The sequence below is a fragment of the Pristis pectinata genome, chromosome 10 (genome assembly GCF_009764475.1).
Source record: "Pristis pectinata isolate sPriPec2 chromosome 10, sPriPec2.1.pri, whole genome shotgun sequence".
NCBI lineage: Eukaryota > Metazoa > Chordata > Chondrichthyes > Rhinopristiformes > Pristidae > Pristis > Pristis pectinata.
Window position 1 is genome coordinate 99,189,999 of NC_067414.1, and position 26,678 is coordinate 99,216,676.

Here is a 26,678-nt window from a genome sequence, read left to right on the forward strand (position 1 = left end):
GTGTATCCATCTGGGAATGCATCACTTAGCTTGGATTGTCTCTCTCCATGCTTCCTGCAAGACTGCATTGGCTCACATTTTCTCTGCATTGAATTTCATCTGCCACTTATCTGTCTACTTTCTCTTGAGACCTACTTCTACCTCCCTCATTGTTTTAGAGTTTTACCGAAGTACAAGGTCACCAATATGAATGTATTTGTGTGTTATGGATGCTCTCAATCTGTGTTTGTTTGGGACGTGCCATGCTTGGGATGGGGATTTATTGTTCAGTTCAACAGTTATCTATTATGAGTGGTGATAATGTTAAATGTGATTAGCTCTTCTTTTATATATACACGTACAGAGAGATTAGTAGATAATTTGATTGACACAGTTACAATTGTATTATAGGCCTTTTTTCTGTATAGCAAGTGGCTGTGTTATCACAGGCCCATTCTCATCTGGTTCCAAGAACCAGGGTAATGTACAAGAAGTAGAAGCAGGAGAAGGCCAATCAGCCTTTGAGCTGCTCTGTTGTTCATTAAGATGATGGCTGATCATCTACCTCAGTGCCATTTACCTTCATATCCAGAAATCTGACTTTCTACGTTTGCATGAACACAGCAACTGGGCTTCCACAGAACTCCAGAGAACTCCAATGATTCATTGCCTTCTGAGCGAAGGAATGTCTCCTAATCCTTTGGAGACTGTGGCCCATGGTTTGAGATTCCTCAGCCAAGGGAAGCATCCTCCTTGCATCCAGCCTATCAAGCCCTGTAATCGCTTCAATGAGATCTCTCCTCATCCTTCTAGGCTGTAAAGAATACAAATTTAGTCTGTTCAGTCTGTCCTCCATAAGGCAAACCTGCCATCCCCGGAACCAGCCGAACAAGTTTTTCTCTGGCAAGTGTATCCTTTCTTCGCTCGGGAGATTAAACCTGTACACAACACTCCGGTATGGATGGACCAAGGCCAGGTGTGATTCCAGCAAGACTTGCCTACTCCTGTATTCAAATCCTCTTGTACTAAAGGTTAACATACATTTGCCTTCCTAATCCCTTGATGCATCTGAACGTGGCTTTCATTAACTTGTGTACTGAGCCGCCATGGCCCCTTTGAACATCAGCACTACCCAACCCCTTCTCAGTTTACAAGTGCTGTGCTTTTCTGTTCTGTACCCCAAAGTGGGTCACCTCACATTTTTCCACATTATATAGTATGCCGTGTTCTTGCCTACTTGTTCAGCTTGTCCAGATCCCCCGGAATCTTACTCGCTACATCTTCCATACTCAATCTCATCTAGGTTAATATCATCAGCAGACTTGGAAATACGACAGTTGTAGGTTCTTGGGAGGTTAATTGTGGTAGTGTTTGATATAGTCCATCTGGATTTTAGCAAAGCCTCTGACAGAGTCCCCTGTCGCAGACTTAATCGAACAGTAAAACCCCGTTGGGGGAGAAAACGAGCTGTTGGAGAATCTCAGTGGGTCAAGCAACATCCGTGGAGGCAAAGGGATGGTCAATCTTTTGGTTCAAGACTCTGCATCGAGACCCTGTGGGATCCAAGGGAAAGAAGCTCATTGGATTGGATCGTTGCTCAGAGGGAGAAGAGCAGTAATAGGTGTTGTGATGACAGGAAGGCAACTTGGAATTCATTCCATAGGTCCAAGTGCAAGGGTCCTTCCTCGTTGTGGAACCTATCATTGATTTTGATCTCAATGCAGAGAACAAGATTAAAGGGTTTGCACATAAAAATTTGGCAGTGAGGAGGGAGTGCAGACAGGCATGAAGGTATCAATCGACTGGTCAGACAACTGGAATCAATCCAACATATGATTGATGCATTGTGGGAAGGACAAACAGGGCAAAGAAATGGAAGAGTGTAGAACGTAGAGGGTAAAGGGATCTTGGAGTGCAGGTCCACAGTTCCCTGAAAGTAACAAGGCAGGAGGGTAGAGTGGTTAAGAAATTATACAGGATACTTAATTACCTGAACAACATGTACACTGGCAGGGAGGTGCCAGTAGAACATAAAAACGCCAGTCAGACCACAGTAAGAAAACTGCGTACTGATCTGGCTATAAGACCACGAGAAGTAGGCCATTCAGCCCATTGAGCCTTTTCCTCCGTTCAATAGGAACACGGTTGATCTGATATTTCTCCAGTCCACCTTCCTGCCCTTTCACCACATTCCCTCGATGTCCTTGCTAATTAGAAATCCATCCATCTCAGCCTTAAAATACCCAAGGATTCTGCTCCATGAGTTCCAAAGGCACCAAACCTTCTGAGAAAAGAAAACTTTTCTCAGTCTTTGTGGTTCCTTGGTTTCCCATATTGGGAAATATCATCTCAGCATTTACCCTTTCTAGCCTCCTAAGAATCTGGTACATTTTAATAAGATCAACTCTCATTCTTCTAAACTCCAATAAATAGAGTCCAAGTCTGTTTAATCTAGTAGAACAATCCCTCCATACTCTAATGAACCTTCTCTGAACCACCTTCAATGAAATATCTTTCCTTAAAAAGGAGAGTCAAAATTGTTCACAGTAGCCTAGATGTGGTCTCACTAGTGCCTTATATAATTGCAGTAAGACTGTCCTACTTGTAGACTACATTCACTTTAGGAAGGGTGCGATTGCATTGGAAAGGATACAGCAGAGATTCACCAGGACGTTGCCTGAAGTGGAACATTTCAGTTATAAGGAATAAATGGATAGGGTGGATTTGTTTTCCTTGGAACAGAGGAAGATGAGAAAAGACCTGAAAGAGATATACACAATTATGAGAGGCATAGATAGAAACTATTCCACATTACAGAGTTGTGTAAGACCAGAAGGTATAGGTTTAAAGTGAGGAGTAAGAGGTTTAGTCGGGATCTGAGGACGAATTTTTTAACCCAGAGAGTGTTTACGTTCTGGAACAGACTGCCTGAGAAGACGGTGAGGGAGGTACCTCACAAATGTTAAAAAGCATCTGGATGAGCATTTGAATCGCCAAGGCAAAGTAGGCCACAGACCAAGTGCTGGGAAATGGGATGTAGATGAAACTTGGTGGGCTGAAGGACCTGTTCCTATGCTGTATAACTCGATGACTATGAGCCTTTCCTTTTACCTGCTGTGCTGTGTGCCAGCTTTCTGTATTTGATGCACAAGCACCCCAGTCTCTGTGCTGCATCCTTCTGCAATTTCTCTCTTTTTAAATAACTTGTTCTTAATAAAATTTTGATCTTCTGAAAGGAACAGCTTCACACTTCCCCACGTTATACTCCATTTGACAACTTTGTGCCCACTCACCTCACTTATCAGAATTTCTCTGTAGATTGTTTGCATCATTCTTGCAGCTTGCCTTTTCACCTATTTCTGGGTCAACAAATTTGGCTACGAATCGTCTGCTTCCTTTCAAGTCATTAACTTTTATTGTAAAGAGTTACTGTACAGTCGCAGCACTGATCCCTGTGGTCACAGGTTGCCAACATGAAAATAATCCTGACTCGCTGCTAACTGCATGCCTCTATCTATGCCAGTATGTTAACTCCAACACCACATGCTCTTGTTGATTAACCTTTTCTGAGCCACTTTGTCAAATAACTTTGGGAAATCCAAATCCAGCTACTGGTTCCCCTCTATCCACTCTGGTCAAGACTTACTCAAGAAAACCTTAATAGATTTGTTGGACATGATTTCCTCTTCATGATCCCATGTTTTATCTAATCGGTGTGATTAGGTCATGATTTTCCAAATGTGCTGCTGTTTCTTCCAACAATTCCCAGCTTAGATTCCTATAGCAGCTCTCTCCATTGTGGCTGTTGGATCATACCTGTTCATCTCTATTTTGCCATTTTCGTTATAAGGTAGATTAACAAAGGTATATTTACAAAGCCTTTAGTTTTGCCTCTTTGCCATTTGTAATCATCCTACCTGATCACAGGAGGGATGTGCTAACACTGGAGTGGAGGTTTACGAGGAGTTTGCCAATTTTAGTTACAAGGAGAGATTGGCTACATTTGGGGATGGGTGAATGTGGAATTCAATTTATTGCCTGAAAGACTTCCCAGTGCTGTCTCTCCTCTGCCGTTAGAGGGCTCAGCTGGTGTGGCAGACAAAGACTCAAACAAGTTTAGTACAACTTGATATTTATCAATACTCAGAAAGAACGCAGTTGTTCAATTACTTTGCATTTAACTCACTGTACTAATGAGCTACTCTACATTAAGTCACAAAGCGCACAACTTGGCTTCAGATACCACCCACACAAGACAAACTGTCCAGGCTCATTTCAGTGGGTCACTGTCTTCTCTGAGTTACAAAGCCAGGGTCCTGTGTCTGCAGTAGTTGTTCCTAGTTGTTGCTGCTGATGTGTTGTTAACATCAAGCCTCAAGCCCCCACTGAGCCAACTGGACACACAGGAGCATGGAATTGATTTGCTCAGTTTTCTCACCTGGGTCTCTGGACTGTCTTCCCATGTGGGTATTTCACCATCTCCCACGGTATTGTAGACCTCTAGTTATTTCTTACTACCAGAGTAACAACTGGCTCTTGTGCCTGCTATTGAGGCTGTGGACACCGTGCGAGATGTTGTAGAGTTTCTTATTTCACCACAACCAAAGAGCCAATGTCTTGGTTTCAATTTATTAGGCCCCGAGACCTTGATTCCCAGAAAAAGCCAGGAACTCCCCACTGAGAATAATGAGACTGAGAGACTTCACAGTTCTATGATCAGTCAATACTCTTCCAGTTAGGCAGTTATCAATTCTCTTCGCCTTCTCAGAGAACTTGAAGGACCACTATCTATCCTTGTGTGTGCTGGTTCAAACTGAAAACTCACCCTTTGTAAGCTGTTCTCTTTCTCTTACAATAACCTGTTGCTCATATAATGGTAGTTGCTTCTTCCCTTCGTGCTTTGTAGAGGCTACAGTGCAGAACCAAGTGCTGAGGTGGAAAATATTGAGCCATAGCAGTTTGAAACCAATTTAAATTAAACTTAATTCTACAAAAAAGAACAATGTAGGCTCATCTACCTGCATCCTTAGAGCTACTGAGCCCAACTATATTGTTCCTTTTTCTATTTCAGGGAGAAATTTAAACTTAAAGAACGGGAAGAGATCTGGCAAAAGATCGAACATTTGGCCCAACATAATCCTCAGGTACCAAATCGCCATTCTTCACCCCCCCAGTTGTTCAGTAAGTGAATAATTTGGCTGCTTGAAGCATCAGATCCATCCACTGGTGTTGCCTCTGTGTTGTTGGGATGGTTTTCACACAGGAAGTAGTGCAAAGAGTGAGAGGCAGGAACTTGTTGATATGATGATCCACTTTCTATGCTGAGTGAGTGGTGCAGGTGAATTTTACCACAAAGATTAAACTTCCGTGTGTCGATCTGAGTTGCAGCAGCTTCAGCCACCTTTCTGAGCCATTAGCTGGCAGGGCAACAGAATAGGAAACTGGTGCTTCAGCTTTTAAAACTTTCATTGAAAGTTGAATATTTGAGCGAGATACTATTGTTCTGTCGGTAGCCGTGGAATCTGACAGGCGCAGAGCTGCTAAAGAAGCTGAGACAGAGGTCAGGACCAAGTATAAGGCACAAATGAAACCGACAGCATTCTAAAGTAGGCATTGTTTATTTATGCATGTCTGATGTTCTGCAGCAGCTGGATATGTGACAGTGCATTACTTGCCTAAATCAACATTGCTCAGACTGACCTTCAGTCTTCCAGCCGTGTGGTGCTGTCATGTGCTTCCATTCCATAGGATTAGGAGGGATATCTTCACATTACTTGGAATCATCATAATATCATCACAGTGATAATTGCTGGATGTTACAAAGTCGTGATAGGGTAATGAGAGAGAAACTACCCTGAGCCAGCAGAAATAAAGTGTGGAAATGGCTTGTGTGTAAGGAGTATAGAAATTTGGAATATCGTCCTCAGCTGACAATTGATGCCAGATCAGGTGCTAATTTTAGTAATATAGTTTTCAGAAAAATGGAGAAGCAGTGAATGAATGGAGTTGGTTCTAACTGTGATCACATTGAAAAGCCAACGGGCTCAATGTTCCAAAGTTACAGGACATATTTCCAACATAGCAACTCTGGATTGTTTAAAAACTGACAAAGGGGAGGTGGTAGAAAGGCTATCTGCACTGCAGGTAGATAAATCACCTGGTCCAGATGGGATGTATCTGAGGTTGCTCAGGAAAGTAAAGAGGAAATTGCAGAGGCCCTCGTCATAATCTTCCAGATGTTTCCAGGTCTGTGGAGAAAGGGTGAGTGAGTGGGTTTAGCTGAACTGCTCTTGCAGAGTTAGTACTGACTCAACAGGCTGGATGTCCTGTAATTTTGTTAAGTAAATTGTGCTCCTGGAGAAAAAGCCATAATCTTTACTTCCTATCAAATGGTGGCAGGTGGTGGACTGGTTATTAATGATAGGACAAGGACAGCACCCCCTTAATTATCTGTTGAGTTGCTCACTCAGCTATGCCTGGAGTAGGAACTGAATTGGTAATTGGTTTATTGTTGTCTCATGTACTGAGTTACAGCGAAAAGCTTTTGTTTGCGTGCTACTCCAAACAGATCATTCCAAACGTAAGTACGTCCAGGTAGTACAGAAGGAAAACCAATAACAGAATGCAGAATATAGTGTTACAGTTACAGAGAAAGTGCAGTGCAGGCAGTCAGTTAAGGTGCAAGGGCCGTGACGAGGTAGACCGTGAGATAAGAGTTAATTTTTATTGTGAAAGAGGTCCGTTCAAGAGTTTTATAACAGCAGGATAGAAGCTGTCATTGAGCCTGGTGTTGCGTGTTCTCAAGCTTTTGTATCTTCTGCCCAATGTAAGGGGGGGTAGAAGAGAGAATGACCGGGGTGGGAGGGGTCTTTGATTATGTTGGCTGCTTTCCCGAGGCAGCAGCAAGTGTAGGCGGAGTTAATGGAGGGGAGGCTGGTTTCCATGATAGACCAGGTTGTGTCCACAACTCTGCAGTTTCTTGCTGTCTTGGGCAGAGCAGTTGCCATCCAAGCTGTGATGCATACTGGCTGCAAGTTACTTCAGAACATCCTGAGGACTTGAAAAGAATTGCATAAATAGGATTTAAGGACTTCTTTGAATACACAATTGTTTCAGCACCCTGAAGAGCTCACCAATGCATTCTTTGCAATTAGGTAACAGCTTCTAGAGCAGGCTGAAATACTTGTGTGTGATCTGTTTCCCTCACACAAAGGTGTACGGCCCCATGGCATCCTTTTATTTACTTATGGGACTTGGATTCAAATGCAAGATAGAATGCAGGACCATGGAGCTTTGGCTGCCGAAAGGATGGTCTTCATTCTTTTATATAAATAATGGCTTTTATTTTGAAGTGTGTAGTTTCACATTTGTTTCAATCTCTTTCAGTTTAACACATACGTTGAGCCCTCAGATGTCAACCCTGTGCTCTCTATGGAGACAGAGACTCCCACGGCCGAGGATATCCAACTGCTGAAGAAGGCTGTGGAAACTGAGGCTGTCCAGGTAATGACCATGAACTATCAGATGGCCTGGTTGATGAGTGAACCAAGGGGAAGTAAATTTGCCATCTAATCTGGTCTGACCTGTATGTGACATCATAGAGTCATTGAGCCACACAGCATGGAAACAGGCCCTTTGGCCCAACTCGTCCATGCTGACCAAGTTGTCTCTCCGAGCTAGACTCATTTGCCTGCACTTGGCCCATATCCCTCTAAACATTTTCTATCCATGTACCTGTCTAGTATCTTTTAAACACTGTAATTGTACCCACTTCTACAGCTTCCTCTGGCAGCTCATTCCATCACCCACTGTGTGGAAAAGTTTCTCTCTTACCTTAGGCCTGTGCCCTCTAGTTTTAGACTCCTGGGGAAAAGACTGTGACCATCTACCTTACCTTTGCCCCTCATGATCTTAGGCACCTCTGTAAGGTCACACCTCAGCTTCCTACACCCCAGGGGAAATGTCCCAGCCTCTGCTCATAACCCTAGCCCTCCAGTCCTGGTAACATCCTCGTGAATCTTTTCTGCACCCTTTCCAGATAAAATGACATCCTTCCTATAGCTGGGCGACCAGAACTGCACAGAGTACTCCACGTGTGGTCTCACCAACTACTGGTAGAGTTGTAACATGACGTCCCAATTCTTGTACTCAATGCCCTGAGCAATGAAGGCAAGCATGCCAAACGCCTTCTTCACCGCCCTATCTACCTGTGTTGCCACTTTCAGGTGTAGGTCTCTCTGTTCTACAACACCCCCAGGGCCCTGCCATTTACGGTGCAAGTCCTGCCCTTGGTTTAACTGACCAAAATGCAACACCTCGCACTTGTCCAAGTTGCACTCCATCTGCCATTCCTTGGCCCATTTCCCCAGTGCATCTAGATCATGTTGTAACCTTAGACAACCTTCACTGTCCACTCACCATCTGCAAACTTACTAACCACGTTAACAACATTGTCATCCAAATATAGATGACAAACAGTAGTGGACCCAGATCGATCCCTGCGACACAGCACTGGTCACAGGCCTCTGATTTGAAAAACAACCCTCCACTACCACCCTCTGCCTCCTTCCACCAAGCCAATTTTGTATCCAATTGGCTAGCTCACCCTGGATCCCATGTGATCCAACTTTCTAGACTAGCCTACCATGCAGGACTTTGTCACGGGCCTTGTTAAAGTCCCTGTAGACAACATCTACCACCCTGCCCTCGTCAATCTTCTTTCTTACCCCTTCAAAAAAATTCAGTTAATTTTGTGAGACATGATTGCCAGCAGGAAAAGCTGCGCTGATATTCCCTGGTAATCCTGTCCCTCAGAATCCAGATAGAGTTCAACCCGGATAAGTGTGGAGTGATACACTTCGGGAGATCGAATTTGAAGGCAGAATACAAGGTTAATGGCAGGACTCTTAGCAGTGTGGAGGAACAGAGGGATCTTGGGGTCCACGTCCATAGATCCCTCAAGGTTGCCACGCAGGTCGATAGGGTTGTTAAGAAGGCGTATGGAGGGTTGATCTGATCACCTCATTATAGGAAGGATGTGGAAGCTTTAGAGAGGGCGCAGAGGAGATTTACCAGGATGTTGCCTGGATTGGAGAGCATGTCTTATGAGGATAGGTTGAGTGAGCTCTGGCTTTTCTCTTTGGTGAGGAGGATGAGAGGTGTACAAGATGATGAGAGGCATAGATGGAGTGGACAGTCAGAGAATTTTTCCCAGGGCGACAATGGCTAACATGAGGGGACATAATTTTAAGGTGATTGGAGGAAGGTATAAGGGGGATGTCAGGGGTAAGCTTTTTACACAGAGTGGTGGGTGCGTGGAACGCACTGCCAGCAGAGGTTGTGGGGGCAGATACATTATGGACATTTAAGAGACTCTTAGACACATGAACGATAGAAAAATAGGGGGCTATGTGGGAAGGAAGGGTTAGATAGATCTTAGAGCAGGATAAAATGTTGGCACAACATAGTGGGCTGAAGGGCCTGTACTGTGTTGTAGTGTTCTATGTTCTAATCCCCTCCATTAACTTTTCCACCATTGATGTCAGGCTCACCAGCCTGTAGTTCCCTGGCTTGGCCTTGCACACCTTCTTAAATAAATACACAAGATTAGCCATCCTCCAGTCTTCTGGTACCTCACCTGTGGCTAAAGATGACGCAAGTATCTCTGCCAGGGTGCCTGAAATTTCTTGACATATGCTGCCTCCTTGCTGACCCATGATAAAATAGCAGACTTCTAACTGTAAGTGCCAGTCCTGCCTCTCCATTCTATTAAACTGTTACAAATACCAATAGAATCGGGCTTCAGTGAGGAATGCACCCAGCCCAGTGGCTCCAGCAAAGTCCTCCTCAGAGAGGTACCAAACCTGGGAGAACTGTCCCATATTCAGTATGACATAGCCATACTCGGAACTGTGTCTTTCTGTGCAAACCACAGCCTCCTCCAGGACCATCCTGGATTTGTTCTCCACAGCAGGACATACCCAGCAGCGGTGGTAGCACACGTGTACACATTCTCCGCCCCTTCTGCTCAAACACCATCAAAGAAAGCTCTCAATTACTCACCATTCCGCTGTTCTCCATGAAAACCTGAGAATATGGTTAGAGGCTTAATGGCGTGGGTAGTGTTTAAAGAAACAAAACACCGAATAAATGGGTGACTTCAGGTTCTTGATTGGTAGAGGGGGTTTACGGGTTACAGGGACAAGGCGGGAGAATGGGGTTAAAAGAATCAGCCTTGATTAAATGGCACAGCAGACTCAATGAGCCGACTGGCCGAATACTGCTCCTGTATCTTATGGTCTTATGGAACCAACACAAGGGATAAACCTACTCATCCCCACCAGTTTATCTGCCCTGGATCATAGGATAGTTATTGTGGGGGCAATAGTGACTGTGATATGATAGGCTTCACAGTGACACTAAACATAAATATGACGTGAGCCAAAGCAACAGATTGGAGAAAGCTGATTTTGAAGAGCTTGACACTAAACGTGGAAAGGTAAATGAGCAGTTTTGGCAAACAATAATGGGAAACGTTTAAAGTGAAGTTAAAACAGCATGCAGGAAAATATGATTCCACTACAAGGAAAGAACAAACTTGGCACTCTTGAGCCTGTGAATTACAACATAAGGAACAACTGAACACAAGGCAATTGGCATAAGTAAGTAACACAAACCATGGGGGTGTGCATGATATGAGAGAACTCAAAGGGACTAAGAAAAATCAGAAGAATTAGGAAGGCAAAGTAGAACTATGAACTTAATTTGTCAAGGAACATGAAGCAAAGAGCAGAATATTTTGCAGGCGTCCCAATGAATGGGAGCAGGGCCATGAAGGATCAATGCCAAAAGTAACGATAGGAAGGTGGCAGAAGTAGTGAATCATTGCCGCAGTGTTTACCAGCGAGGTAGAACATTGGCTGCTGAGATAAGTCATGAAATGAAGACATTCAGAACCAAGGCCAGTAAACCTCCAGATCAGTCACACGTTTTAAAGAATCTAAGGAAAGGAGAGCTGAGGCTTTTCTTTCATAACTCATTAGTAAAAATGGGTGTGCAGAGAGATCATGTGATATTTTTATATAGGAACTGGAATAGAGCATTCTTAGTTATGGACCAGAAGGTTGGTGGTGGGAGAAGTAAGTGAATCTCTCAGGAGAGAGTGGAAGAATGTTTGGAGATGTAAAGTGTAACAATAACATCGATTTCAAAAGGGAAGATCTTGCTTGAACCAATCCATTGATTATTTTGACGAGCCACAGAGTAGTGGTATTACCTTTAGATTTTCAAAATGCCTTTAATAAATTACCCCAGACTAGATTGCTATGGTCAGAAAATGTGGAGTTGGGGACAAGCAGACTGGATTGCTAACTGGCTTCAAGACAAAACACCGACAGTAAACAGGTAGCAGTGGAGTAAGGTGGGGTTAGTAGTGTTCCTCAATAATAAGTGCTGGGACCACTACTGTCAGTAATTTATACTAATGATTTAGTCTCTGGAATCAAACTCAACTTCAAAGTTAGCAGGCAATGCTGAATTGAGTGGAATAGTCAGTACTGAGCAGGACTACAACACATTACAGGAGGACTTCAGTAAATTCACAGAAGAGCAGGTGGTTGGCAAATGAAATACAATACAGATAAATGTCAGGAAGAATAGTGAGGACACTTGTTACTTGGAAGGTGTGAACCTAGGTGTGGTGAAGGACGAAGGACTTTGGAGTAAAAACACACATTAAAGGTTACACTGAAGGTTGGCAAAGCGATTAAGAATAGCGGGCCTTAGGTATAGAATTGAAAAGTAGGAAAGCCATTGTAAGCCTACATCGAAGCTTGGAGCACACGTGGAGTACCACAATAGTCCTCACCACCTTGATGTTCAAGCAGAAGGTTTGGAGGGGTGCAGGGAAGATTTACAAGGTGATACCAGAAATATGAGGGTATGCGTATCTGGATAAGGTGAACAGACTGGGTTTTCTTCCCTTGACAAAAGAAGGCTGGTGAGGTAGTGGTGGCCCAGTTAAAATGATGATGGTTTTGATAGTGCGAATACTGGATAAAAATCTTTCCACTTTAGATGAACGGTATAACTGGTGTCCATCTAATTTATAAGGTAGTCATCAAGAAATCCAATGGAGATATCAGAAGAAATTTTATTACCCAACATACTGAGTCTTTGGGGCTCCCTCTCTCAGGGAATGATTGGAGTAAAAGGAATGTATATGTGGGAGGCTGGATACATGAGGAAGAAGGAATTGGGGTTTCCAGTGATGTAGATGAGAAAAGACAGGAGGATGGTGAGTGAGGCACAGGTGCTGGCATGGACTGGTTGGAAGAAACGATATATTTCTGTGCCGTATTCTCCATCATGTTATGTGGCACTATCATGGTGCTAAATGGAATGGATTCAGAAGAGCAGAGCTCATCCAAGCAGAGCCGTCATCTGTCCCACAGCAATCTCCATGCCTCCCCCCTTCTCACTCCAGCTCTATCGTGAAGCCTCTGCACTGTGTGTAGTTCAACGAGTGTAGAAGAGCAGCAGAAAGTGTACCAACCAGTGGCAAATGGTAGAGCAGGGTACAGCTCATGCACGGCACACCAGGAAAGTTGCACTGTATTGATGGTGGAGATGTGACAACCTGTGGATCGGATCAGAGGCAGATGAATTGTGCGCGGGGACAATCCAACAGCTCAGAGTGAATGCTCCATAAGCACCTCTTCGTCAATTCAGCCTTGTCTTTGCAATTGACTGGAGCACAGCCTGAAGTGCCAGATAATTAGTTCGTCAGTCTCTTCCAGAGCCCCCCATCATCACAGAAGCGAATCTTCAGCTAGTTTAGTTTGATCTGAGCAGTGAAGAAACTGCTGAGGGCAGTGGATGTTATAACCACCATGTCCACAATAATCTCATTCTAATGCTGTAGACCTGTTTCAGAATGAGGCACATCTCTAGCCACTGTTCCAGTACAGCAGCAGGACTGGTGTCTACCCAGTAATGTGGGAAATTAACCTGATACCAAATCAAAAGTCAAATCTAGCCCAGTAGTACAATTGCCTGAACTCAATCGTCCACAAAGGCACGGGAGGTGCCACTGTCAGGCATTTACTTACCTGTAACTCCCTGTAGTGGTTTGTTCTACCATGGCCACAGCTTCAGACTTCATTGCAGCCTTGGTCCAAACACAAGCAAAAGAAGCAGAAGTAGTGGGAGAATAAGTCGCATCATTTGACTAGGTTTGGCACAGAGAAGCTTGGGCTGAGGACTGTGGTATTGAATAGTTCTCTGTCCCATGCTGCGGGGTAGCAGCCTCCTGTTTAGAGGGTGCACAGGTGGGCATTCACTTGTGGCCCCGGTGTAGAGAGGGGTTGGGAGGGATGGGGGGAGGGGGGAAGATGGGGATGGGGGGAGATGGGTTTGGGGGGAGATGGGATATGGGGTGGGGGTAGGTGCAGAGGTGGTGTGGGAGGGAGATGTGGGGGGAGATGGGATGGGGAGGTGGAGGGGTGGGGGGAGAGGGGGGTGAGGGTGTGGGCGGGTTGGGGTAAGATGTGTGGGTGGGGGGAGATTGGATGGGGGGAGGTGGAGGTGTTGGGGAGACGGGGTGTGGTAAGGTTTGTGGGGGGGGTGTTAGGGAGATGTGGGGTGGGGGGCTTGGGGAGATGTGGGGGTGGCGTGGGGGGGGGGGGGGAAGCTGAGTTGAGTGGTTTAAGGTGAGGAATGGTGACCAGCTCCCATCTGATGCCACCAAACTGTCCCCACAGGTGAAGAAGGACATAAAGAAGGAGAAGACCCTGCTGCGCCGCAAGTCCGACCTGCCCCAGGATGTGTACACTATAAAGGCCCTCGAAGCGCACAAACGGCCAGAGGAGTTCCTCAGCTCGAACCAGGAGGCGCTCTGACGTGCAGCACCTGCACACCCCCCTCACAATCCCCTGGCACCAGGATGTGAGCAGACACCGTCTGTCGTGTAAAGCATAGAATGAACTGTTGATCAGTGTTTATGTAAAGCTGTGTCCTTCCCTTTTGTAACCAGCTTCTTTTATGTTTTTCCTCCTTTGCTGCTGTTTCTTGCCTTGGTCTTAGACACCTTTCCCAGTAACCACCTTGGTCTGCTTCTGTCTGCCCTGGAAGTGAGTTGGGCTTCTGTGGCATTCTCGAAAAGCCACGGCTGACAGCAGACTCCAAGTACCTGAAGGCAGTGGAACACAACTGCTGCATGTTTCTGAGAGAAAGCCTCAGCTCGTCCGGTCTCTGGCCCGCACTGTCCATTGTCCTGAGTGGCTCTGTCCAGCCTGCACTGTCCCAAGTGGCTGTGGTCTTCCTGCACCCTTTGACCAGTCAGCTGGACACCTCTGAGCTTTTTGTGGTCTCAGCGGCCATTCTCCCTTAAAGGGGGGAGCTGCATATCATGGGAACTGGAATCACTGTAAGGATGAGCCTAGGTTTGTACAGTTGATACAGAGTGCCTGGCAGAGCTGGGTGCTCTTTGGATTTCCCCTCTCTGCTGATGTTGTGGTCTAATTCTACAGGTGTTTGGTGTCCTGCAGTCACTGTACGTGTGAGGTTGGCCATCGGATGTCAGTCTGTCCCTGCCCAACACTGCACTTTCTGGAACAGCAAGCAGGCATCCCACCCAAATAACAGAGGGAGCTGAAGCTCACGGTTTCTGCCCAAGCTCAGCCCCAGTTGATATCCACTAACTAGGCATAGAGGGGCTTTAATTTGTCTGTAAGTCTTGCATCCCCCCACCAAGTAGTGCAGCTAATCTGTCTGAACAGTGGGTGGTTTCACTTGTCAAGGTGACAGTTTCTTGACTCCTGGTGTTGGGTCCATTTCCCTGTCATTTGTGGCTTTCCCTGCTGTGTGTGTTTTTAACCCTCCTTGTGCAATCAACAGCGATGTAACATTCAATGAATGATGGATATATGAATATAACACCTAAACAGCTCAGTGCAGGACAGTAACTTCCTTCCTGCAGTGCTGTACTGTCATGATACCAGGCTGACCCCTAACGGATGTGAACGGACGTAAATGTCACATTTTATTGACCAATCCTGATATGTAGATTGTGCTGCATTGCACTGAAGGTCAAGTTTCTACCGAGCTATAGTGCACTGCCTGTCCCACTAACCAAACAAAAATAGCTTTGGTATTATGTCCTTTTCTTAACAGATTCATGTAAAGTATTAAGTGAGAAAGACCATTTCATTAAGTAACCGAGTTAGCCCCGGCGTAGAACAGAGAAGACATAATCTGTGTACAGCTCCCAAGCTGGTTGGGCCGGGTAGCATGCAGAGAGTAAGAAGGGCAGTTGACTTCATCCACAGCAGTCAGGCATGCAGTGGTATTTAGGAAGGTGAAACACCTTCCTAAATATTGTTCATACGTGTGAAGCTAATAAAATGGAGCGTTGTGTTTCAGCTGCTAAAACTGAATGAGAGTTCTGGTTTATATTTGGGGAGGTTGTGGGCAGAGGGGATGTGGAGTCCTTTTCTCCAAGTCCCTCGCCCAAGGATGGACATCCATGATTCATTTCCCTCCGCACTTCTTCCCAGGTACAGCGTCCCATGGACGGTGACTGGCTGGTGGCAGGCAGCAATGGGAACCCCTTCTCCTGGTTTTTTCCTCCTTTTTTCCCAGGTCAACAAATAGCTGTCAGATACTTTTCTCATCTATGTCCTGCCTTTCTGTAACCTGGACAAGCCTATACCACAAGCATACCCATCCGTTCAACTGCAGGAAAATAAATACACTCATCTCTTTGGTATTGGGTCAGCAGGTACCAGGTGGATAGGCTCTCTCCCTGACCTGGGCCGTTTCTAGCCTGGTCATCATTCATTATACAGAAGGTGTTTATTAAAATGCTGTCTGAAATCATTGTTCTGCCAGAATGTATCCATGTTGACCCCAGTACCCACTGAGGACTTTGCACTGCTCCCCAGTGACACAAAATTCCAGAAGCTGCTTGAGTCACCACGTTGTGGGTTCCAGGCCCACATGGACCAGAGTGAGTGATTGAGGCTGGTGTTTTGATGAGTTTGTTGCAGTGACCATGGAGCTGGAAGGCAGACATAGTGCTGAGAATGGTCTGCAGCCATTGGATGATATATCCAGTCTCATCTGCCCACTTGGATGAGTCAGGGCACCAGGGAGCGCACAGAGATCAGTGTCTTGTCCTGAGTTACTACTTCGAGCTCCACTGCCACCAGGAGGTGAGCCAGTCACACAGCTGCCAATGGTCAGTGTCACTCCACCCAATGCAATGCTTGACTTACCCAAGTTCATGGGGAATTGAAGAAATATGTTACATCTCCAATGCATAGACAGATTGTCAATTAATTCTCCTGACTCGTCTTGTAATGTAAAATTAAGGTCCGGTTTCAATGTTCAGAGGATGTGAATGAAACCTGTTTCCCACCTTCGTGATTTGAAAACTGGATCTGGAAGGAAGTGACCTCCGGGGTTGCAGATGCCAATCTAGGAGCAAGTGGGTGAGCACAGGACGGGGAACTTCTTTCTTCACCTGTTTTCAGGATCAGGGCATTACTGGCAAGGCTGGCATTTATTGCCCAGCCTTAACTGCAGAGTGGGCACATGGGTGTGATTACAGGAGGACAAGGGGGCAAATGTCTTGCAGAATGGGTGAACCGGTGCCAGGTGTAGGTACAGGCGGACAGGGACTGGCGGCGTGGAGTGTGGGTGAACTGGTTGGGGTGTGGGACCCATCTGGGGGGTGGTTGTGACCCTGGGAGAGTCGGTGTCTCAGGGTCAGGGGAGCTCAGTGTTTAATTTGGGATGTAAATCAAAGAGGAAATTTGTTTTAATTGGAATCATGAGTTTTGTAATTACTGTCAGGCCGCACGTACCTGTTTGTATATACGCCCCTCTGTATGAACCTGGCACAGGGTAGCCCCAGCACGTTACTGCAACTGCCTCTCTCCTCAGCTTCCAGCTCTCCTGTTCCACTCTGACCAGAACGAGGTGCGAGCTGTCCTTCGGCTTCCGAGTCCAGTCACACAGCTGAAACTGCCACAGCTGCCAGTGGTCAGTCTCACCCCACCCAATGCAATGCTTGACTTACCCAAGTTCATTGGGAATTAAAGAAATATGTTATATTTCCAGTGCATAGACAGATTGTCAATTAGTTCTCCTGACTCGTCTTGTAATGTAAAATTAAGGTCCAGTCTTGTCCAGCGACCGTTTGTTCAATGTTGCCCATCTGTACTGTATGTTGTAACACTGAGAGTTGGAAAAAAAGCTCTCCTGTCTCATCCAGGTCTCCCCAACCTCCAATACAGACCTCCTGCTCTGATGTATGGCTCTGGCTTATTTCTTAATCATTCCAAAGTTGGATGCATGCACCTGGGACAGTGCAGGCTATCTTGGGACACTGCGTAGGGTGGTACTGCTGTTGATGCTAGGAGTTGGCAGGTCTGGCCACCGTCCTTTCGGTAAGTATGTTATTGTGATACCTGCTTCATCCAGCAAGTATCGATGTCCTCAGTGAAATTTGGTGCTGCAAGGGTTCGTTTTTAACTGTAAAAGTCCCCACGTTTCGAGCAGTGGGGGCTGATTGTTGCCTGTGATTGATTTTGATTCTTTAAGGATGTGGGTGGAGTTTGATTCCATTTTGTATGAAGGGAGTGAGGAGTTTGGTATGGGGAAGGTTCACTTCAGACTTCTGTGGTTAACAACATACAGTGGCATGCAAAAGTTTGGGCACCCCGGTCAAAATTTCTGTTGCTGTGAATAGCTAAGCGAGTAAAAGATAACCTGATTTCCAAAAGGTATAAAGTTAAAGTTGACACATTCCTTTAATATTTTAAGCAAGATTACTTTTTTATTTCCATCTTTTACAGTTTCAAAATAACAAAAAAAGGAAAAGGGCCCAAAGCAAAAGTTTAGGCACCCTGCGTGGTCAGTACTTAGTAACACCCCCTTTGGCAAGTATCACAGCTTGTAAAGGCTTTCTGCAGCTAGCTAAGAGTCTTTCAATTCTTGTTAGAGGTATTTTCGCCCATTCCTTCTTGCTAAAGGCTTCTAGTTCTGTGAGATTCTTGGGCCGTCTTGCATGCGCTGCTCTTTTGAGGTCTATCCACAGATTTTCAATGATGATTAGGTCGGGGGACTGTGAGGGCCATGGCAAAACCTTTAGCTTGTGCCTCTTGAGGCAGTCCATTGTGGATTTTGAGGTGTGTTTAGGATCGTTATCCTGTTGTAGAAGCCATCCTCTTTTCATCTTCAGCTTTTTTACAGACGGTGTGATGTTTGCTTCCAGAATTTGCTGGTATTTAATTGAATTCATTCTTCCCTCTACCAGTGAAATGTTCCCCGTGCCACTGGCTGCAACACAAGCCCAAAGCATGATCCACCCCCGTGCTTAACAGTTGGAGAGGTGTTCTTTTCATGAAATTGTGCACCCTTTTTTCTCCAAACATACCTTTGCTCATTGCGGCCAAAAAGTTCTATTTTAACTTCATCAGTCCACAGGACGTGTTTCCAAAATGCATCAGGCTTGTTTAGATATTCCTTTGCAAAATTCTGATGCTGAATTTTGTGGTGAGGATACAGGAAAGGTTTCCTTCTGATGACTCTTCCATGAAGGTCATATTTGTGCAGGTGTCGCTGCAGAGTAGAACAGTGCACCACCACTCTAGAGTCTGCTAAATCTTCCTGAAGGTCTTTTGCAGTCAAACGGGGGTATTGATTTGCCTTTCTAGCAATCCTACGAGCAGTTCTCTCAGAAAGTTTTCTTGGTCTTCCAGACCTCACTTGACCTCCACCGTTCCTGTTAACTGCCATTTCTTAGTTACATTACGAACTGAGGAAACAGCTAACTGAAAACGCTTTGCTATCTTCTTGTAGCCTTCTGCTTTGTGGGCATCATTTATTTTAATTTTCAGAGAGCTAGGCAGCTGCTTAGAGGAGCCCATGGCTGCTGATTGTTGGGACAAGGTTTGAGGAGTCAGGGTATTTATAAAGCTTTAAAATTTGCATCACCTGGCCTTTCCAAACGATGACTGTGAACAAGCCATAGCCCTAACAAGCTAATGAAGGTCTGAGACCTTGGTAAAAGTTATCTGAGAGCTCAAATCTCTTGGGGTGCCCAAAATTTTGTATGGTGCTCCTTTCCTTTTTTCAGTCTAAAATAATACACTAATCTTGCTTAAAATGTTGAAAAGAATGTTTCATCTTTAACTTTATGACTTTTGGAGATCAGTTCATCTTCTACTCACTTAACTATTCACAGTAACAGAAATTTTGACCAGGGTTGCCCAAACTTTTGCATGCCACTGTAGATTCAGCCCCCACCATGTTCCTCGAAGCTCTCCTTCCCTGCCAGATCACACTGCTCCACCAGCATATACTGCTTCAGCACACTGCACCACTTTATATAATTCTGGGCTCGATGCTCTGGTTCCAGATGTTGTATGTGTCTCGGTCTGTGGAGGATATCCTCACACTAAGTTAAGCCTGTAGCCCCCACCCTCCCTTCCTCTGTGGTGTAGAAAAATTCTAGTTCTGCCGTTTTCACACTGGTTACTAACTTCTCTGCAGCAATAGGATCGGCTGTTCCGTCCATTCAGATACTGTGACCAACTCATTCTGTAAATTCCGAGCAGCTGCGTCAGGACCAGTGCCATTGACCAGTTAGTGGTGAAATTTGACCCCAATGCTGTTGTGTGGGTTTGAGTATGGGAGCAACTCCAGGATTCGCTAACCTGAAATACCAGCTGAAGGATGCACCCCCTCCCTGCCAGGTACAGCACAGAGCTGGTCGTGACAACATTTCCTGATATGCAGAGGAAAGTTACTTCACTGTGCTTATAGTGAAGTTGTTTCCTCCATTCCTAATAAAACCAGAAAATGCTGGAAACACTCATAAGTCAAGCAGCATCTGTAGGAAGAGTTACCTGCTGAATGTTCCCAGCATTTTCTGGTTTTATTTTCAGATTTCCATACGCATTCCTAATATCCATTTCAGTGCCAGTGAACTATCTGCTTACTCTATTGGAACAGTGTATATCAGTGCTAAGAAGAAGACAAAGGTAGCTACTGAAGTAATGGTGGTGGGTATCTAGTATAAACAGCATGTCAGTACTTCAAAGAACTAAATAACATAACCCAGAGCACTCAACTAATGGTTTGCCTCACTGACTCTTGTTGCACTGAAGTACCCAGCTGCTTAAACAAATCCCACAGCGATATCACCAACCAATGAAAAATTCCATGGGAACTGTTCCCAAGACCAGGGCTGATGTGGTCCTGGCATTCAGTTTGTAATAGCAGAGCAGTAGGGAGCAGAATTATTTAATTTAGTGCCTAATTGTGTTTTTGCAGGGGACGGTAGGGTTAACCATTGCTTCAAAAACGTCAGTGAGGAATCGATGGGAGCGCAGTAGTGTCCAATTACTGCCCCTGATTTTGTTGCACAGGGATCCTCCAGTGACAGAAGCCGGGAACACTTGTGAGGGTTAATGTAGGACTTTGAAACCATTCTTTCTCACATGGACCTCTGTATCAGTATCTTCCAGTAATAAAATCTATCAATCATTCATAGCTGATCAGCAAGCTTTGTAAATGAAAAACACTCAATGACCTTTAAGTGTTGTAAACGTACTGTTCTAAGCGAGTCTAGGAGTTTTAAGTTGGTGTTTACTGGTAGCCTGCTGATTCCAGCACTGGCAATGACTAGGAGCCTGCAGTGTTATCTCAGCCGAGAAAAGCGGTCTGGGGATGGTACTGGGTGGGGTTGTAATGGCCCATGGCTGGGTCAATCACAGTAAGCACTTCATGGTTAAATGCAGGGAGCTAACTGTAAATACATTTCATGTAAAACTACTGGTGTACTCTCGGGATGGCGGGGGGGCTACCTGAAGTGAAATGTCTCTAACTTTCTCACTGACACTATTAAGCTGCTTACAGTTAATTTGTACATATGTTGTACTTTATTTTAGGTAGAGCATTACATAGTATCGAAATGTCATTTTGTACAGATGTTCATCTATGTACAGAAGAAAAATAAACTGGGTCTCTTAAAGGAGAGGTTTGTGGCTGTTCTTTAACCATGAAAGGAGCATGTATTGGGTGGGAGGGGAGAAACCCTCATCAGGAGCCCTCCATGTCCCACAGGGGCAGAGGGTTGATGAAATTGGATTCCATACCCTTGGAAGGGTGGAGCCTGAGGCAACATCAACTTCTGTATCTCAGAACCTCCCCAGGAGCAGATTCAGCCTTCCAGCATCACGAAGCTCCCTGGGTCCCAAAAGCCGCTACCATTCCACCAGCTGGGCTGGGAAACACTGTGGATACGAGGGCTCCTCCCAGCCTCTACCTCAAACTGGAAGCTCCCTAACTCCCCCAGAACGGTCCGTTTCCCTGCGATGAAGATGTAGGGGTGGAGAAGGGGGCACTGATTGGAGACGGGGTTACTCCTTGGCTGCCACCACTGACCGCCTACTTTCAATCGTCTGTCGGACAACAGACTGCCACTGCTCATCGGAGATTTCTTGGGCCCAGGCTGGAACCCCTAGGCTGGGAAACTTGATTGCAGCCATGGTCCTCTTCACCAACTCCACGTGCTCTGGAAGAGAAAGGAAGTAATAAACTGGAGCCCTGAACACCCCTTCTGAGAGAGAATGTCTTCCCAAAGCTCCACCCCAGTCCTCACCCTTCCTGTGGCCACATTTCAGGGGGAAATAGAAAGTAGCACCTAAATATTGTCCATTGTGTTATACTGTGGGGTGCACTGGCCACGGTAGACTGGGAAAATAGATTAAGATGTTTGCCGCAAGGTACACAATGGCAAGCATTTACAGCATTACAAAATTCTCAAAGAATGTGCGATCCACTGGACCGTCCGCTGTGGCTGGAGGTCCTTGGTGGTGATGAGGCAGTTGGGATGAGGAAACTGTCTAAGTGGCAGGAGGCATTAGGTGTCACAGATGTAAGGAGAGAGCGACCGGACAACAAGCAAGCAGAGAGTCAAGATAGAAAATAAGTTTGGTGGAACAAGAAATAGGCTTTTCCTCCTTCCTTGAGGAGACTTATCCACTACCCCCAGCGCCACCTCCGTGCCTGACCTTTATCATTCTCACTAACTCACTCCCTTCGGGAACTTGTGGGCCCAAGCTATGAGCATCTCTCTGGGATATGGAACAGTTTGTGTTTCAGTCCTGCTCAGCCCCAACACCTCACCTCTATTCCCAGGACACTTTCAGTGCCACTTCCTGCACTCAAACAGAACTTTTTCTGCCAATTTCCAGCCCGTTCTCACTTTCACGTGGTCCATCTGACTCTCAGAGCTACGCAGCACAGGAGCAGGCCCTCTGGCCCAACTCATCCATGCCGACCAAGTTGCCTTCCTGAACTAGTTGCATTTGGCGCATGTCCCTCGAAACCTTTCCCATCTGTGGACCTGTCCAAGTGCTTTTTAAATGTCGTAACTGTACCCACCTCTACCACTTCCACTGGCAGCTTGTTCCATATACTGGCCACCCTCTAGGTGTAAAAAGTTGCCCCTCAGGTCCCTTTCAAATCTTTCCCTGCCCACCTTAAACCTATACCCTCTGGTTGTGGATTCGCCCACCTTGGGGAAAGCCTTTCTTGACACGTCTCCTCCTCAGGGATAGGTTAGTGACAATACTCAGAACAAGCCCACACCCGCAGTTATCTTGACTACACCTCCTGTCACTCTGCTTCCTGTAGGGATCCGTTCCATTTTCCCAGTTTCTGCGTTGTACCTGTGCTGATGATGAACCTTCTACACCAGTGTGAGATGACTTCGTTTTTCCTTAACTATGGCGTCCCCTCCACCGTTGACAGGGTGCTCACCACATCTGTTCCTATTTCTGGGGATCCCCGCCCATCTAGAGCAAGCACATGGTTTCCCCACCCTGCCCACCCAATGCATCACCATCTTCCACCTTAAATGTGATTGCAGCAACCGCCATCATCTCCCCTTCAGCATCTCACGGGGAACGTTCCCTCTGCGGCTGCCTCTTCTGTCTCCACCAAGACTCATTTCCCTTCTCACTGGCAGGAGACACAACACCTGCCCTTTTACCTCTCCACTCCCACCATCCAAGCACCCAAACACACTCCCACCTGAAGCAGTCAGTGCTCAGCCCTTTGAGCCCATGCCGGGTCTCTGTACGAACCATCCTGCAGGTCCCACTTCCTGCCCTCTCCCCAGGACCCTCCAAGTTCTTTCCATTCAGATACTTGAACAGATGCCTTCTGAACACCCCCACTAACCCGAGCAGTGTATTCCAGGCTCTAACCTGCGTCGAGCAAATGTTGCTGATGTTACTTTTAGTTTATTTACCAATCACCTTTCTCCTACATTCAAGTGGTCTTTGAGACGTCCACCAACCTTTTCTCTTAATAAACTCCATGATGTTAAATATCTGTTAGGATCTCCCTCCAACCCCCCTTGTTCTCAAGGACAACACCCCCAGCTTCTCCAGTTGGCCACATTAACTTCAGTCCCCCATCCCCAAAATCATTTCTGTAGATCTCTTCTCCAACAAAACCTTCTCACCTTTCCTGGTGCCCAGAACAGAGGACAGGGTTCAAGTTGTGGCCAAACAAGTGCCCATAAAGGCTCTCCCTGACTTCCTTACTCCTGCACTCACTGCCTGTTTATATGCACAGGGAACTGTGCCTTCAAACTACTTCGTTGAGCTGCCCTGCGCACTCAGTGCTCATACCTCCCGATCCCTCTGTTCCTGTGCCTCTTTCTGAACTGTGCCCTCTATTTTACACTGCCTTTACTCAAATCCCATCCCCTTCAATGACCTGAGTCCATCTTAACCCCTTCATGATTACCTGGCCCCTTCTCCTGCACCAACCCCACCACCCACTTCCCACTCTCCCTCTTCACTACTTGGGCCCACCCCTTTGCCCACCACCCCTTCTCAGTTAATTCTGTGGAAGAATTCCATCCTCCCTCCCCTCTCAATTACCCGGCTGTGCCCTCCCTCCCACACCACATCCTCTCCCTTCTTCTTACCCGGATCCATCGGGATAGACTGCTGGCTGCCGTGTTCTGAAGCCGCCTCCTCCTCCTCACTGTCGACTGGTGCCTCAGGCAAGTAAAGACGCAATTCCTGCAAACACCACGGACAAAGTCAACCGACAGTCGCAATTCCACGGGGCACCAGCACCCAGGACACGTTCTCCAGCGTCCTCCCGACGTTCGAGCCATTTCACGGCAACGTTAATGGTCTACTCGAGCTGTTCCCTGTAACCCTCTGCTCTCTCGGTGAGAATGTTGCCGGGGCTTCAGGAGTTGAGTTACAGGGAAAGATTGAGCAGGTTAGGACTTTATTCCTTGGAGCGGAGAAGAATGAGGGGAGATTTGACAGAGGTTTACGAAATGATGAGGGGCAGAGACAGAGTTAATGCGAGTAGGCTCCTTCCACCGAGATTAGGGGAGATAAGTACGAGAGGACGTGGCTTTAGGGTGAGGGGGGAAAGGTTTGGGGGAACATCTTCACTCAGCGCGGTGGGAGTGTGGAACGAGCCGCCACCTGATGCGGTAAATGCGGGCTCGCTGGAGTTTGGAGGGTAAGTTGGGCAGAGACACGGACGGGAGCGGTCCGGAGGGGTAATGGGCTGGGGGCAGCTCCATGGGACCAGCCGAGGGAAGTGTCGGCACAGACTAGAGGGGCCGAGTGGCCTGTTTCTGTGGTTCTCTCCGCCCGCAGGGACACCCCCAGCCTGTGGGGCTGAGGCCCACGGTGCCCCGACCCCGGCCCCGACCCCGGCGGCTCCCCCCCCCGGTCCCCCAGCCTCGCCCTGCGGGGGGGGGGGGGAACCGCCGGGTCCCCGCGGGCCGGTGCAGGACCGACCGGCTCAGCCCCGACACGGAGCCCGGGAGGGAGCAGCCGCCAGGGGGGGGGGGGGGGGGGGCAGTCCCGTCCCCCCGACACCCCCCCGGCCCCTCCTGACCTCGACCCCCGCTCCCTCCACCCCAACTGACCCGCCGACCGCCGACCTTCGCCCCCCGACCCCCGGCCCCCGGCCCCCGGCCCCACCTGCAGCCGCTCCCCGATGTCGGGCTCGGGGTGTCCGGGGGCGGCCCCGGGCTCCTGCTCCAGCGGCAGGTACCGGTACCCGGCGGCCGCCTCCGCCTCCGCCTCGGGGAGCGGTTCCTCCTCCTCCTCCTCCTCGCTGCTCCAGGCGGCCGGGCCCTGCCCCTCGGCCTCGGCCTCGGGCTCGGGTAACACTCGCTCCGGGCTCATGGTCCGGGCCCCGACTTCCATCCACGGCCGCAGGCCCCGCCGCACACTTCCGGCCGACGAGACCACGGCGGCGGCAAGATGGGCCTGCCGTGCCGCCCCCTGGCGGTGGGGAGGGGGAGGTGCCGCCCGGTGCCGCCCCCTGGCGGTGGGGAGGGGAGGTGCCGCCCCCTGGCGGTGGGGAGGAGCAGCTGCTGCCACTGACGCTGGAAAGGTTTCAGAGCCGCCGGAGACGGCAGGCGATGGGATCAGTCCTGATGTGGGGTTTTGACAATTCACCTCCCCCCCCAACACATGCTGCTCGGCCTGCTGAGTTCCTCCAGCATCAGTCAAGGCATTGAGTGCAGGAGTTGGGAAGTTATTGGTATTGGTTTATTTTTGTCACCTGTACCGAGGTCCAGTGAAAAACCTGTCTTACAAACCGATCGTACAGGTCAATTCATCACACAGTGCAGTTACACTGAGTTAGTACAGAGTGCATTGAGGTAGTACAGGTAAAAACAATAACAGTACAGAGTAAAGTGTCACAGCTACAGAGAAAGTGCAGTGCAATAAGGTGCAAGTTCACAACAAGGTAGATCGTGAGGTCAGAGTCCATCTCATTGTATAAGGGAACCGTTCAATAGTCTTATCACAGTGGGGTAGAAGCTGTCCTTAAGTCTGGTGGTACGTGTCCTCAGGCTCCTGTATCTTCTACCCGATGGAAGAGGAGAGAAGAGAGAATGTCCCGGGCGGGTGGGGTCTTTGATTATGCTGCTGCTACACCAAGGCAACGAGAGGTAAAGACAGAGTCCAAGGAGGGGAGGCTGGTGTCCGTGATGCGCTGGGCTGTGTCCACAACTCTCTGCAGCTGCCTGCGGTCCTGGGCAGAGCAGTTACTGTACCAAGCTGTGATACATCCAGACAGGATGCTTTCTATGGTGCATTGGTAAAAGTTGGTGAGAGTCAAAGGGGACAAACCAAATTTCTTTAGCCTCCTGAGGAAGTAGAGGCGCTGGTGATCTTTCTTGGCCATGGCATCTACGTGATTTGACCAGGACAGGCTGTTGGTGATGCTCACTCCCAGGAACTTGAAGCTCTCAACCCTCTCGACCTCAGCACCATTGATGTAGACAGGTGCATGTACACCGCCCCCTTTCCTGAAGTCAATGTTGTTAGAAAGTCAAGGATTCAGTGTTGAGTCCCAAGACTCAGAGTTTGGTGACAAGCTTGCTTGGGATTATTGTTATGTTGCAGATATATAAAATGTTGGTGAGGCTACATCTGGAGTATTATGTACAGTTTTCTCATCAAACTAGAAAGGGTGCAGGAAAGATTCACCAGGATATTGCCTGGGCTCGGGGACCTGAGTTACAGGGAGAGGGTGTGTAGACAAGGGCTTTATTCCCTGGAATGCAGGAGATTGAGGGGTGACCTGGTAGAGGTGTATAAGATCATGAGGGGCATAGACAGGGT

The 26,678-nt window shown here is 47.3% G+C and overlaps 2 protein-coding genes across 3 annotated transcripts in view; one reads left to right on the forward strand and one right to left on the reverse strand.

Annotated features, from left to right (window-relative positions):
- Nucleotides 1–20,764, forward strand: part of ppp2r5d (protein phosphatase 2, regulatory subunit B', delta) — a 111,213-nt gene extending 90,449 nt beyond the window's left edge. The window contains exons 14-17 of one of the 2 annotated variants that reach the window (XM_052025261.1): nt 5,051–5,123; nt 7,366–7,482; nt 13,740–13,923; nt 20,320–20,764. In XM_052025261.1, the coding sequence (XP_051881221.1) occupies nt 5,051–5,123; nt 7,366–7,482; nt 13,740–13,877 (328 nt within the window). In that variant the 3' untranslated portion in view covers nt 13,878–13,923; nt 20,320–20,764. Of the gene's footprint in view, nt 1–5,050; nt 5,124–7,365; nt 7,483–13,739; nt 17,291–20,319 lie in introns of those variants that run through there. The other variant, XM_052025260.1, reaches the window with a different exon arrangement.
- A 144-nt stretch (nt 20,765–20,908) lies between these two features.
- Nucleotides 20,909–25,336, reverse strand: mea1 (male-enhanced antigen 1). The gene is made up of 3 exons (XM_052025263.1): nt 25,020–25,336; nt 23,993–24,089; nt 20,909–21,562 (listed from the first exon to the last, which is right to left on the reverse strand). The coding sequence occupies exons 1-3, from the start codon at nt 25,245–25,247 to the stop codon at nt 21,408–21,410; spliced, it is 480 nt and encodes a 159-aa protein (XP_051881223.1). The 5' UTR covers nt 25,248–25,336; the 3' UTR covers nt 20,909–21,407.
- Nucleotides 25,337–26,678: the final 1,342 nt, after the last annotated feature.